The sequence below is a fragment of the Olea europaea genome, chromosome 20 (assembly GCF_002742605.1).
Source record: "Olea europaea var. sylvestris chromosome 20, O_europaea_v1, whole genome shotgun sequence".
In the NCBI taxonomy this organism is placed as follows: domain Eukaryota; kingdom Viridiplantae; phylum Streptophyta; class Magnoliopsida; order Lamiales; family Oleaceae; genus Olea; species Olea europaea.
Genome location: NC_036256.1, coordinates 13,271,246 through 13,285,264, shown reverse-complemented (window position 1 = coordinate 13,285,264; position 14,019 = coordinate 13,271,246). Strand labels below are relative to the sequence as shown.

The 14,019-nt window shown below is 35.4% G+C and overlaps 2 protein-coding genes across 2 annotated transcripts; one reads left to right on the top strand and one right to left on the bottom strand.

Annotated features, from left to right (window-relative positions):
• The first annotated feature begins 360 nt into the window (after window positions 1-360).
• Window positions 361-4,027, top strand: LOC111369687 (O-glucosyltransferase rumi homolog). Its single transcript, XM_022991292.1, has 6 exons — window positions 361-849; window positions 1,064-1,638; window positions 1,957-2,146; window positions 2,334-2,398; window positions 2,602-2,812; window positions 3,582-4,027. The coding sequence occupies exons 1-6, from the start codon at window positions 724-726 to the stop codon at window positions 3,864-3,866; spliced, it is 1,452 nt and encodes a 483-aa protein (XP_022847060.1). The 5' UTR covers window positions 361-723; the 3' UTR covers window positions 3,867-4,027.
• A 3,722-nt stretch (window positions 4,028-7,749) lies between these two features.
• LOC111369686 (probable pyridoxal 5'-phosphate synthase subunit PDX1) lies at window positions 7,750-9,163 on the bottom strand. The gene has a single exon (XM_022991290.1). The coding sequence runs from the start codon at window positions 9,019-9,021 to the stop codon at window positions 8,089-8,091; it is 933 nt and encodes a 310-aa protein (XP_022847058.1). The 5' UTR covers window positions 9,022-9,163; the 3' UTR covers window positions 7,750-8,088.
• Between the last annotated feature and the right edge of the window lie 4,856 nt (window positions 9,164-14,019).

Genomic DNA, 14,019 nt, shown 5'->3' with positions numbered 1-14,019 from the left:
ATAGTAGGGCTAATATACATGTGACAATTAAAAACAAATAACTTTTGTTTGGTGGGGATTAAAATCAGATTTTAATAAGTTTTGATAAAAAATTGATGAAACGTGTAACAGTAAAATTGTGAATCTCCTAAAATATGTGATTAAATTTAATTGTTAACTTTAACTTAAATTAAAATTTAAATTTTAATCCTTAGGGAATTAGTCATTTAGTCTTTTATTCAAACAAAAATTGAGGTCACGTGGTATACTTGGAAAAAGTCTCCTATCCACTGATGAATTCCAAAACTTTGACGTACCATTATTTGCTAGGTCATTGAAATTCCAATGATATCTCCTTATGTTTATATTCATAGAAATCTAAACAGATGAACATTGCCGAATAAACAAATAATATTCGACGAATAAACCAAAACGTACATGTAAAGGTCGATATGTTGATTTAGATAAGAATCAAAATAAAAAAGTTATTAATTAATCCCAGCAAATATACTGAACCAAACAGAGCATTAATGTCCGCAGTTTGCCCTTTCATGCATGCATGCTCAGATACACGCACTGAATTGACCATGTTTGTGGCGTAGAGTAGGAAGTGGAAAAGCCGCTACACATAGTATTCCCACGTGGGTTCATGTAAAATTCGTTTGCCCGCAATCCTAGAATCTTAATTCCTACTACGATGGAGTGTGAAAACAAAGATACAGAGAATGGATACATACAGATTTTATGGTTTATCTTCCGATGAAGCGGCCATTGACCACCAGATACAGCCACTATTCAACAAAAATGGGACAGTTCTTCAACACCAAGATTATAGCCTTCTTTTCTGTCTTAATTCTGCTAATTCTTGAGGTACTTACAGCTTCTTTTTTTAACTATTTTTTTGTGTTGCCCGACATCTTTTTGATAGATTGTTCATGTAGAGCTTTTTCTATGTTCTCAGATCATTATTTTGAATACTGCTCGCCTTCTGTTTGATAGATTGCTTACGTAGAGCTTTTTGAATGTTCTTTATTAATGATTTCGTGTATTGTACGCCATCTGTTTGATGAAATGATTATCACAGGTAGATAGATTTGCTTCACAAACCAAAACTCTAGTGGGACACAATTTGGAACCAACGCCATGGCATATCTTCCCTCCCAAATCATTCGATGAAGCATCCAGATACTCGAGGGCTTCAAAGATTATCCAGTGCTCTTATCTCAGTTGTGGTCGAGCCACAGCTGCCGCGGCCATCCCAAAAAATATACAACCCCAACTCAGTAATAATTGCCCAGAATTTTTCAGCCACATACATCAGGACTTGGAGCCATGGATGAAATCCAAGATCTCGATAGCACACATAAATGAGGCTCAAAAATTTTCCTCCTTTCGGATTGTGATTGTCGGAGGGAAACTTTATGCTGATTTTTACTACGATTGTGTGCAGAGTCGGGCAATGTTTACAGTGTGGGGATTGTTGCAGCTTCTCCGGCGGTATCCTGGGAGGATACCGGATGTGGATTTGATGTTTGATTGCATGGACAAGCCTACGATCAATAGGACTGAACATTCTTCTCAGCCATTGCCGCTGTTCCGGTATTGCACGACGCGCGATCACTTTGATATTCCATTTCCTGATTGGTCTTTCTGGAGCTGGTATACTTACGAATTACTCACTGCACTTTGTTACATATTGCCTGTTTGTTACAAGTCTAACTGGAAACTTGATGCCATATGTGCCACACTCTTTTTATGGTGGGGGCATCGACATCAAGTATGACGTTTTCACGTATAGAACATGTTACATGACAATATCGATGGTTTCACATGTACTTGTATGGCTTAGTACTGCATCGTAAACATGTACTTGCATTCAAAAGTTAGTCGAAATGAAATTATTTAGAAAAGTGATGGCAGAATTTGATTTTGATTTGATTTGCATTCAGTTGCATGATGTTGAGTATCTGTTGACAGGCCAGAAGTGAATATAGCACCATGGAATGAAGAATTTGAGAGCATTAAACAAGGCTCTCGTGAACGAAGTTGGGCGGAGAAGTGGCCTGTCGCATACTGGAGAGGAAACCCGGATGTTTTTTCTCCTGTTCGCTTGGAATTACTCCAATGCAACAACACTGAAATGTGGGGTGCACAAATAATGCGTCAGGTTAATGAGTTAAATGACCATCACCTTTTTGTTTAAACATTACCTATAAATCAACGAGTGTTCGAAAAATAAATTGACAAAACACTTAGAGTACATGAGTTTCTTGTATTGAACAAAAAGACAAGAATTATAATGATGTCTGCCCTTCGTTATTTTTCTTGATTCTTTCTTGATTGTTAAAATACAGGACTGGGGAAAAGCAATAGAAAGTGGTTTTAAGGACTCTAAGTTATCGAAGCAGTGTGACTATCGGTGAGTACTCTTAGAATTTGCCATTGTTTGTTCCTACCGTCATGTGCATTTGAAATTGGTGTCATATGTTTTAGTTTCATGTATAAATGGCTGCAAGAAACTCGCGTGTCTTTCTTAACTTGCTCTGGATTTAGTCGAAGCACATTGGGTTTAAATGTCAGTCAATTTTTCTCATGCATTTCGCTCTATATGAAATTATGTAGGTACAAGATCTATGCTGAAGGATATGCTTGGTCAGTAAGCTTGAAATACATTTTATCTTGTGGCTCTCTTCCTTTAATAATAACTCCAGAATATGAAGATTTCTTTACAAGGGGTCTCATTCCAAAGAAAAACTTCTTGCCTGTTCCTAAAACTGGGATTTGCCCAGCTATTAAATCTTTCGTTGATTGGGGCAATAAGCATTCATCCCAGGTATGTCATCATTATTTCTTCCCCTATAATGCCTCCCCTTTTTTTCTTGCCAATATTATAGACTGCAACTTCCAACCAAAAACTTATGTTAAACTGATTTCCCAAGTGGGGACTAATTCACAACTTGGATAAGATAGTTCTTCATAGGGGTATAAAAGGGGTCAACCAACCCACCGATTGATCATAAAAATCCTGTCCAATAAGAAGTATGGATTAGCTGTTTCTTTGAATAATAAGGGTGGGAGAAGAATATGAAATGTGATTTCACAATATTTTTGACCGAGCACGGTCACTCTATCACAAGAATGACAATGTTTAACCGTTCATGTTAGCATGCCAATGTTTTCTGTAATAAATTTCCCCTCATCGGGCACCTAACCGTTGGCCATTGGGTTAATTGTTCTGCCCAGTGCTCAAAAAATTAGTCATCGTACGCCCAATCACCTTTGTTTAGAGAAACCATTTGGACTGTGAGCCAAATATGTCTGGGCTAACACAGTCCAAGAGTTTTTTTGAACTGTGCACAACCCACTTTACATCTCTAGTTGTTCCATAATGCATATTGATAGCAACAAGCTAGGATGCATTTTTTCTTTTCCTAAAATGAGAACCAGGATGTTATGGTTGAGAATCTACGATAAGCAGTATTGGACATGAGTCGACATTATGATGAGTATTTCTTTTTTATTTCGTCATTGTCACTATCAATTGTTATCTAGTACTTCCTACCACTTTCTATTAGATTAATATGCTGTCTTGGCCAAAACAGGCAGAATCGATTGGGAGAGCAGCGCAAGATTTCATGGGAAATTTGAGCATGGATCGTGTCTATGACTACATGTATCATCTCATTACAGAGTACTCGAAGCTGCAAGATTTCAAGCCTGTTCGACCATCCAATGCTTTAGAAGTATGTGTGGATTCTGTCTTCTGCTTTGCCAATGAAAACCAAAGGCAATTTCTTGAAAGGTCATTTGCCTTCCCCTCGTCAGCTCCACCATGCTCACTTCTGCCACCTCCGTCGATCTCAACAAGGCAGGGAGAGAAAAAATAGGACTATTTTTAGTAAATATTCAACTGAGATTAGCTTAAAATACATAGAATAGCCGAAGTAGTTGGAAGTTTTGATTTCGTGTATGTAGGCATTTTTGGAGTACGTTGGCAAGCAGTTTTGGTCTATGCTCTACACAAAATTTTGACCATTTTCTTTTTCAAGTTTCGGATTGTCTAACCTAACATATACGTAATCGGCGCCACTGGTGCTAAGCACTAGTCTAAGTGGAGTGCAAGCTTCATTAATTAGATCCTATTTTACACACGTTTTTTTATTTTATGATTTGTTACAGATCATTTTCAATTGCACATTCACACAATAAAATATTCTATACATATACTACAACTTTGCCCTACTTTTATATCACATATTCTCCTAAAAATCACTATTCAATGCTTTTTTTTCTCTTTTTTTTCCCTCACAATAATGGTTGTCAATCATGCTCTTAATAGATCACCTTTAAAGTAGAAAAATAAATCACATTTAAAATGTTCAATCACTTATATGACACCTAAATTTGTGATCTAACACCAATGCTGTTAGATAGCATTATTTAACATTTACCAAGGGATTAACAAAACATAATGCTACATTCGCCGTAGAACTTAGATAATTGTTTCTAGAATTTTTCTAATTTGAGGTACCAAATATAATATTAAGATGTTCTAACCTGTCACTTCAAAATATAGATTATTGTTATTATCAATTTATGTAAGAGTTCAGATTTGTTGTCCTTCATTTGATATTTCTCTCCTAAGATATACATTTTTGACTTATCCGTATCAGAACTTCAAGATGTGTCAAAAATATATGGGGACTAGAAGACAACTTCAACTTTAGGATGTCTTCCTGGACTTTATTTATTTATTTTGTCATCGAAAGATAATAATATAATAACGAAAATTGCAATGTCGGTCTCCATTCTTTGATGAAGTTGTAAGGGTAGAACAACTTGTAAAAACAAGAAAGTTATAATGTAATGTTTCGACTCTGTTGCAACCTGAGTCTATGCAGAGTATAGACAATAAGTGTGAACACAATTTGCTTCGGGCGATTTTCGACCTATTTCATCTTACACGGTTCAGTTCGATTATAAATCATGATTTACATATCGATATAATAATAAGGCATCTGAAAGTTAAACATAAATGTTACACCACATTAATATTTGTCTTAAATTCGGAATACAAAATTAATACAAAAATAAAAATATGAAAGTTAACAAACAGAAAACAGAGACACAGCAAACTTGAAATTGTGAAGTTGTGGGCCTGTGGCCCAATGGTTTTGACAAACACTAAATGTTGCCCACAGGGATCGATATTGCATTTGAACTCGCTTCTTTGTAAATGCCTGAGTTGGTAGAATTAATTTTTTTAATAATTAATAATAGTTGTCTTCGGTTTAAGCTGTTTTTTAAATATCAAAATCTAAATTAAATCATTTTCAAATAGCTAGGTCTCATTAAAAATCGAAACATAAAATATTTATAACTGATATAAATATCAACGTGATTTTTCCCCCTTTTTTATCGTCTGAATTTTCATTTTTTTCTTTATTTTTTTTTATTAAAATTATTATCCGTGTTACCCATTTTACTATCAAACTCAAACCAGTGTCTCGCATGCCTTGCCGAGCACTTTAACAGAAAACTCTAACGAAACAGTCCACTATGACTATTGACTAATCTATATCTTCAATGAAAGGTCGAAAACCAATTTCTTTATATATATATATATATATATAGTGCTTAGCTTATGTTAAGTATCAGTGATATGACACATCATTTAATTAGTGAATAATGTTATCGGTGCTTAGGAGATCATCGTGTGTGTATATATATATTGTCAACGTCATCCATTATTGTTCGGTGGAAGACGACCAATTTATAAATAGTGGGAATAGCAGACCTCGTGGAACAATTACAAAAGATGAAAGATAAAACTATAGCCCCTGATTAATGGCCATTATAAAGAGAAATTGATGGAAAATAATGTTTTGAATAATAAATTTTTAGAGAACGTGTGGTAAAAAAGCGTGGAGTTTTTTTTATTTATGTGCAAAATATTTTTTTATATGAATGTATAATTAAAATTGAGTATGAGAAATAAAGGATTTTGAAATAAAAAGAGTCGAAACAAAGGCTTATTTACTTTGTCAATCAAGAGATTATAGCTTTACAAAACCAAAATAATTTTGGGCTCGTTTGATGTTGTTTTTATTTTTGCTTCATGTAGAAGCTTTTGGAGGAAGCTATTTTCATTTTTGTTTGAAAAGAAAATCTTAAAAGAACTTTCTATTCCGACAGTACGTTTAGAGGAAGCAACATTAAACCAATTTTCTCTAAACAATCTTCTAATTAGCAAAAATACTGTCATAAAAATAGCCAAATGAATTTAAAAACTTTTTAACTTTTCAAAAGTCATGCCAACGGAACCTAAACAAGTGCTAGTTATACGAGTATTATTGTCTAAAGCTTCAAGAAAACAGCGTAGTGGTAATCAAAGCACTAATTAACGAGGGAGAGAACTAAGTAATTCGCACTGCAATTATAGTTGTTCAGTCCCCTAGGATATATAAACCTTACCAAAGGTTTTCCCTGTAGGTTTCAAATAGCAGCATAAACTCTTTCATAATTCGAAAAAAACTCATTTCATAGCCTAGCAAGGAACCCAAGTTCCTGGACACATCGCACCACCACTTGCAACTCAATTCTAAGACAGATCAAAGAAGAGCGAGGAACCTCTTGCTGGTGTTTAGAAGTATGTTCTAACCGACTTAAACGAGAAATATGAGTGGCTAACTAGCTGAAAATACCTCGTAGAGCATATATAAGGAAAAGTAACACCACAATGCCTCTCCAAAAATGATTTTGAGAAAAAACATACTGTTTTATTCCTGTTTTCAAAATGTAAAGCATTTCATAGATCCCACATTTCAGTAATTCAAAACACTATTATAGTCAGATGGTAAAATGGAAAAAGTCATTTGTACACGGACGTGTACACTCCGGTGTACATGCTCCTCACATGGAAAGGGGCCCCACGTCCAATAAATGCTTCCAGCCGACCTCCCATGTGAGAGGGCGTGTACACCGGAGTGTACACCCCCCGTGTACGTGTAGCCGAACCCCAGTTGAAAGGTTTTCCAAGGATTGTAAAAAGAACTGACTAATTTTAAAAACTTAATATTTAAAACTTTGAAACTAGTATCTGAATCCATTTTAAACATTCGATCTCGATTTTGGAAAGCATGAGTAGAAAGCAATCGTTTCTACAAATAGTTAAAACAGAGCTATAGGTTTTATGAAAAACATGTTCGTAGACATGTAAAATTAGTTTTAAAAGTACTGTTACAGGTTAATGCCTCTGAAATTACTTGACTTCTGAAATAAGAAGGATAAGTATATATGTTTTAGAATCTTGGCCCGAGCTTAGGCTTCTCTAGAATAAACTTTCGGACTTGATAAAAAGAGTTAAACACAGAAAGATAAGCTTGAATGCCTCATGAAATCATTAACTTTCGAAGCAGGTAATATACGTACTGCTTCTCAATTTTCAAGAATTGTTTGATGAACTTCCATAACCAATTATCTAAGTAATTTAAATCAAGAAATCTAAAAGAAGTCTCCAGGCTTATCCAAGAACAGCCACCAACTTGAAGTAAACAGTAAAAAGTGGAAATTATGAATTCCATTTTTCAATATTGATGGTTACTCAGATACAAATAAACTAAGAGCAAACTGTAGCCACAACTTACAAAATCAATCCAATAAATTCTAAATGAACACCCTTATATGCCTTATATATACTCCAGCCCCCATCCCCGCTCCTTCACGGATGTGAACCCTTAAGCAAAAACAGCTACTTTACAATAATCAAACTTCAAACAAAATATTGATATAACTGAGGAATTTTAATATCCCAGCTCAGAAAATATGCAAATCTTTTCAGCAAACATGCTATAACACAGAATACATTATCAGAAAAACAGGAAAGCAACTGATGTAATAAGAACAAGAACAATATACTGCAGGAATCACCATACAAGTCAACTCAACATAGAATTTTGTAGGTATCGAATTATAACAATTATTTAACCTAAAACAGCCAAATCCCATTAAGCAGAAACTGTAATATTAACTAACACAGAGTATCCATGCAGAGGTTCCTTTATACCTCTCCCACAAGCCAAGGAATTGGGAACTGGCCATTACGTTTCTTCAATCGGACCTGTTAGCATACCTCTCGACCTTCTCGTCATTGAGATTAATTCCTACCATTGCCTCCCCGAGCCCACAGCTAACATCAACCAGAACCTCCGGGTCGCTGTAGTGCGTGACGGCCTGGACAATGGCACGGGCCCTGCGGGCAGGATCCCCACTCTTGAACACTCCAGAACCTACAAAAACGCCATCACATCCCAGCTGCATCATGAGAGCGGCATCTGCAGGTGTGGCCGCCCCACCGGCTGCAAAATGCACCACTGGAAGCCTGCCAAGCTGCTTGGTCTGCATCACCAGATCGTATGGCGCCTGAATTTTCTTCGCAAATGTAAACACCTCATCATCATCCATATTGCGAAGAAGCCGAATATCTCCCATAACCGACCGCACATGACGCACCGCCTCAATAATATTCCCTGTGCCCGCTTCCCCCTTGGTTCGAATCATGGCGGCGCCCTCCCTTATACGGCGGAGGGCCTCCCCAAGGTTCCGGCAGCCACAAACAAAAGGGATCCGAAAATTATGCTTGTTAATATGATTTTCATCATCTGCAGGGGTAAGCACCTCAGACTCATCAACATAATCAATCCCAATAGCCTCAAGAATCTGGGCCTCAACAAAATGCCCAATCCGGGCCTTCGCCATCACAGGAATAGTAACCGCTTGCTTAATATCCTTAATCAGCTGTGGATCCGACATACGGGCCACGCCACCTTGTGCCCGAATATCCGCCGGTACACGCTCAAGTGCCATGACGGCACAGGCGCCAGCCTCCTCCGCTATCCGGGCCTGTTCAGCATTGACAACGTCCATGATAACGCCGCCACGGAGCATCTGGGCAAGGCCCACCTTCACTGAAAATGGAGATTTCTTTGAGGTTTCAGTGATTGCGCCATTCCCGTAGACTGTTACAACTCCACTTCCGGCCATTTTTGTATCAAATATTGAGGAATGAGAATTTGTATAGAGAGAGATATATAGAGAGAGGAGAAGATAAGAAGGGAGTGAAGAGGGGGAAAGCCGAGAAAGTAGGCGAAGGAGAATGGGACTTCAGCGGCTGCCCGTATTCCATTTATCATTTTTTTTTAATATTTTTGTGGTCGAATGAATATTTATTTCAGAAAAATTTTAGCTAGGGTTTGTGGAGAGTGGACTATAAGGGGTTGGTATGGCCTCTCCATCCTTGTCCCGTTGGAATTTTCGGAGGCGAGATTAGTGATGTTAAATGGGTTGAGTAGCGATGGACTCTGATTGCCCCACCAAAAAACAAACCCGTTGGATAGACTGAACTCCATATACATGTAATGAACCAGCTCTAGCTCGAGTAGCCTCACTTGAGCATGAGCTTGCTCGCTTGATGGGTCGAGTCAAAGTTACAAATGAAGTGACTCAACACACAAGAAGTGAGGTGATGTGGGGTGATCCTTCTCGTCCCTCATCCCGTGAAATATTTTGAGAAGCATGGTAGACTTGGTAGAGTGTTTTGTCATCCTTCATTATAATCAATTCTCTGCCTTTGATGAGCTTACAAATGTTGGTTGCAATATTTTCCTAAGAATCTTTAATGTTATTGAAAAAAATATGCTAGTACAATTTACGAAATAATTTTCCTCAAATGTCTCGATAATTTATCCCATGTTGGATTGATAATGAAAAATTCAAGTATGTTTAAAACAAGAGTGATGCTTTTTAGTTTTATTGGGGTTATAATTTCAGTTTAGGTGGCGTTAATGTGATATTAAATGATAGGTGGAATTGAATAAATCATTTAATTTCACATTTTATTCAGCCTATCATCAAGCGCTATCTAAATTGGGGATTATAATCCCATCCAGTGAGGTTGCACAGCAGTATTCTTAAAACAATTGAATGTTCTCCACATTATCTTTATTTTTCCAATTACAATACAAATTGGTTGGTCCAAAAAGCAAAAGTTGTGTGAAGAGAATTCCTCTCTTCTTAAATTTTAATGGCTTCTAAGCTTCCACATTGTTGAAGATTTATTCACTCAAAAAAAATTCTTTTTTAATAATGTCACGAGAACTTAGTGAACGAGTTTTGATGAGAAAAATCAAGAACCAATACAATATCTATGTTAATAAAATAAAAATTAAAAAAAATTAAAAACTCGTTAAAATAATCTCATAACTGATCCGTTCATCTCAAAACCAATTGATTCAATCCCAAAAATTTATTTCATTCATTTATTTAATTTATTATCATTAATTTCGCTTCAACCTTGACCATGGACACTTAAATTTTCCAATTAATGTCCAGTCAATTTTAAAAATTGATTTTAATGCGATGATTCAATAAAACATATGTACATCAATAATAATATTTAAATTTACATATTTTTTAATCATGGGCCCACACTTTTAGAGTGTGTTTGACATGATTTTTATTTTTATTTTTATTTTTGTTTTAATTCTTGTAGAAAAGCCTTTACAGAAAATTACTTTATTTTTTGTTTAAAAACTAATTTTTAAAAAAGCTTCCTATTTCATAAGTGCTTTTAAAGAAAATTACATTGTACTAATTTCCTCCAAAAATCTTTTTAATTAAAAAACACTTTCATAAAAATAATCAAACGAATTAAAAAGTAATTTTTGATTCTTAATTTTTTTTTTAACTTATCAAAAATCATGTCAAATGAACAAATATAAAATATTAACCATTTATAAATTCTGATGGCTTTTGAGTTTCCACGCAAACCAGTCAAGACGACATTCGCTGTTGTGCACTAGCAATAAGAGACAAAACTTGTAATTCGTCAGCCGTTGTTGAAAGCAACCAGAATTTTTTTACCAATGTTCTGACCAAATCTATGTATTGTCGACCTTTACTTAAAATTTGCAAGGGCCACCAGAATTTTTTACCAATGTTCTGACCAAATCTATGTATTGTCGACCTTTTACTTAAAATTTGCAAGTCAATGACAAAGTAAAAAATGAAATTGGTGTCTACAACTTGCCACAATTTTATTTTATTTTTTTCTGTTCTTTTTTCGAGTTTTTATAGGGTATCACGGGTGATGGTGCTAAAATATTGGGCTTACATTTGCTCGAACGTTAGATAATGTTAACAGGTCTATACTATTCGATTCTCAATATAAGCACAACGCATCACTCAAGTATTAAATAAGCACAAAATTAGCGCCGATCTAAAAAACTCCTGCCATCGACTTAATGACCCCCAAACTATCATTTCAAGTGGTTAATGACTTGTGTTATACAATATGGTATTGGTTTTTAATAACCTTTGTCCAAAGCTCAATCAACCTATTATATCAAGGTAATTAACTCACAATTTTATGATAACTAACACGACTATTGTACTCCATCTTATATCAAGATTTCACATTCATATGTGTAAAACTAATCAAAGCAACACACCCTAATCACAATTTAAAAGTTATAAGCAATTCTAATATTATTATCATTAGTTGTCAAGACTATCTAACTCATACAAACACAAATAAACAAATGAAAACATTACTGAGTTTCTCAAATTTTCATTTTTTAAATATATCTTAAAGTGATAAAATTGTTAACACACAACAATTTCAAATCACAAAAACTTGTTAAATTATAATAAGAAACAAATAGGAGAACGTCTCGATATTTTTACTCCAAATCTAAATCATACATTGATATCAATATATGCATATAAATATCAAAATAAATTGAAGAACGTAAAAGAGGGATATAGAAACTTGGCGAGGGTGGTGTTGTACTGATTCTTGTGCTCTGTAATGTAGAAACGATGAATCCCACTATCATCAATGCAAATGCGATAGTTAGATGGTTCATCAATAGTGATAGTAAAAAAATCTGCCCCGTCCCGAACGGGTTGGTGGGGGCAAGGTAGGGTAGGCAGGGGCGGAGCCCAAGCATGTCCAGTGCGGGCAGATGCCCGCACTGGAGTTTTGGGCCAAATTTTTTTTTCTTTTATTGATTTTAGTTTAACCCACTGGACTTTTGAAAGTTTGTTTGTTTTGTCATGGTAAAAGTGTGATTGCTTTAGATTACTACAATTGGAATACAAAATAATTTTGATTTTTCCAAATGTTTGAACGATAGTAACCTGTATGATTAATTACGCTATCATGGACAATCTGAAAGAATGCCAATGGTCTTAATATGAGTAAAATGGTTTAAACTCTGTAGAAAATAGAATGATTTCAATAAGCATGACGTGTTAATTCTTCTTTATTTCATTTTCGAAAAATTCTACAATGTATTAATTCCCAAACAATTAAATTCCTGACTCTGCAGGCCGTAGAACTGACTTGGAATCTCTCATTCTTTGGTTAGAGAGATAGAGATGTATTCATTTCCATGGTGTATTATAGAGATACTTTATCGAGTATAATACAGCTTTTTTCGAGGAATACTTCTTGGTGCATGGAACGCTTGATACAACTTGACGTTGATGAGGACAGAATGGCTAGGAAAGTAGTTGTACATAAGAGACTTTGACGGTGGTAAGTGTTACCTGTGTTAAGATATAGGATGCAACACTTCAAATGCAAGAATTCCAAAGTCAACCTTTAGTTGGATTGTTTTTTCGAGTTTAAGATTTATGAGTAAAGCTTGAGATGAAACTGCAGAATGAAGCTAATTTCTTTCTTTTACTGAAGCGGTTATTTGTCTAAATAAAGCTACATGAGTACAGAGGACCATGGTTATTTGAATGTATATTCATGATTGTCATCCCACTTAGTTGTCAAATATGTCTTGTTCTCATGATATTAATGTGTAGTATGGCTTGATCACATTTCATAACACCATGTTGGTCGAAGTAAGAAAAGGGATATCTATATGTTCTATTTATTATGTTTTTCCTCTTCTTACTAACCAGAATGCTCTCCGTTTAACAACTCTTTAGGCCTGGAGGCTCTTCAAAACAGTTTGGAGATACCTTTAGAGACTTCCTACAACTTGTCTACTGGGAGAGATAATATTCAGGTAACAACGTAATGCCTTGTTTTGGTTCCTTTGACATTCAGAGTCGAAATTTTTTTGCCCGCACTGAACTAAAATTCTGGCTCCGCCCCTGAGGGTAGGGCACCCATCGTGGGGGGAGGATGCCTAGCCCCAAACCTGCCTCCTAAAGGAAAAAATAAAAGATTAAAAATAATTTTATTTTTAGACAATTCACTCCGTTAAAAACTCATTTTGAATTTGTATTTTATCCTCTAATAATAACATAACTCGAACTTTTGAAAATGTAAAAAAAAAAAAAGTTAAAAAAAAATTAAACGGGGCAAAAAGTTGCCCCCCCCCCCACCCCGAACCCCCCCGGTTGACATCCCTATTCATCAGTAGCTTTTCCCTTTTTCTTGATCTGTCATATAATGCACTCTTCGAGTTGGTGCCATTGTACTTACAAATAAATGGAAAAAGTAAAATTAGAGGTATACTTATACCATTTGATAGTTGTTGGAAAATTACACCGATATTGTGCATATCATATTCACAAACACATGCCATTTATGTTCACAAAATGTAAACGCAATTTCGTTTTACCGAATGGGTTTGAGAAGATGAAACGGCAGATTCAATCATTTACTTTCTTTATTTTAAACCTACATGAAATCAAAGAAATGCTATTAATTTCTTGAAATCAAATACGAAGAAAGAAATCAGAAAGAATAAAGGTGAGATGCGAGTGATGCGATCGGCCAAGGTAATTGTTAGACACTTTGTCCTTAAAATGAATTTGCCCCGCATTGGTGCTAACGATTTTTCGGTAATTATCTCCCAAGATACAACGACCACGTCAAGTCATAGGAGCATTCCAAATGACTTCGACTAACGAACTCGAATAGAGTTCCCACTCTACCATAATCATGACTTTGATACAAGTGTTTTATGCAAACTAAGTGTAAGCATGGAATGATGTGGAATTATCTATTGACTTTCA

What these genes read in the sequence shown, in the direction of transcription:
- LOC111369687 (XM_022991292.1), top strand. Translation starts at nt 724, where the DNA reads ATGGTTTATCTTCCGATGAAGCGGCCATTGACCACCAGATACAGCCAC. An exon ending in TAATTCTGCTAATTCTTGAG is followed by an intron (nt 850 to 1,063) that starts GTACTTACAGCT and finishes TGATTATCACAG; the next exon opens with GTAGATAGATTTGCTTCACA. An exon ending in GCAATAAGCATTCATCCCAG is followed by an intron (nt 2,813 to 3,581) that starts GTATGTCATCAT and finishes TGGCCAAAACAG; the next exon opens with GCAGAATCGATTGGGAGAGC.
- LOC111369686 (XM_022991290.1), bottom strand. Translation starts at nt 9,021, where the DNA reads ATGGCCGGAAGTGGAGTTGTAACAGTCTACGGGAATGGCGCAATCACT.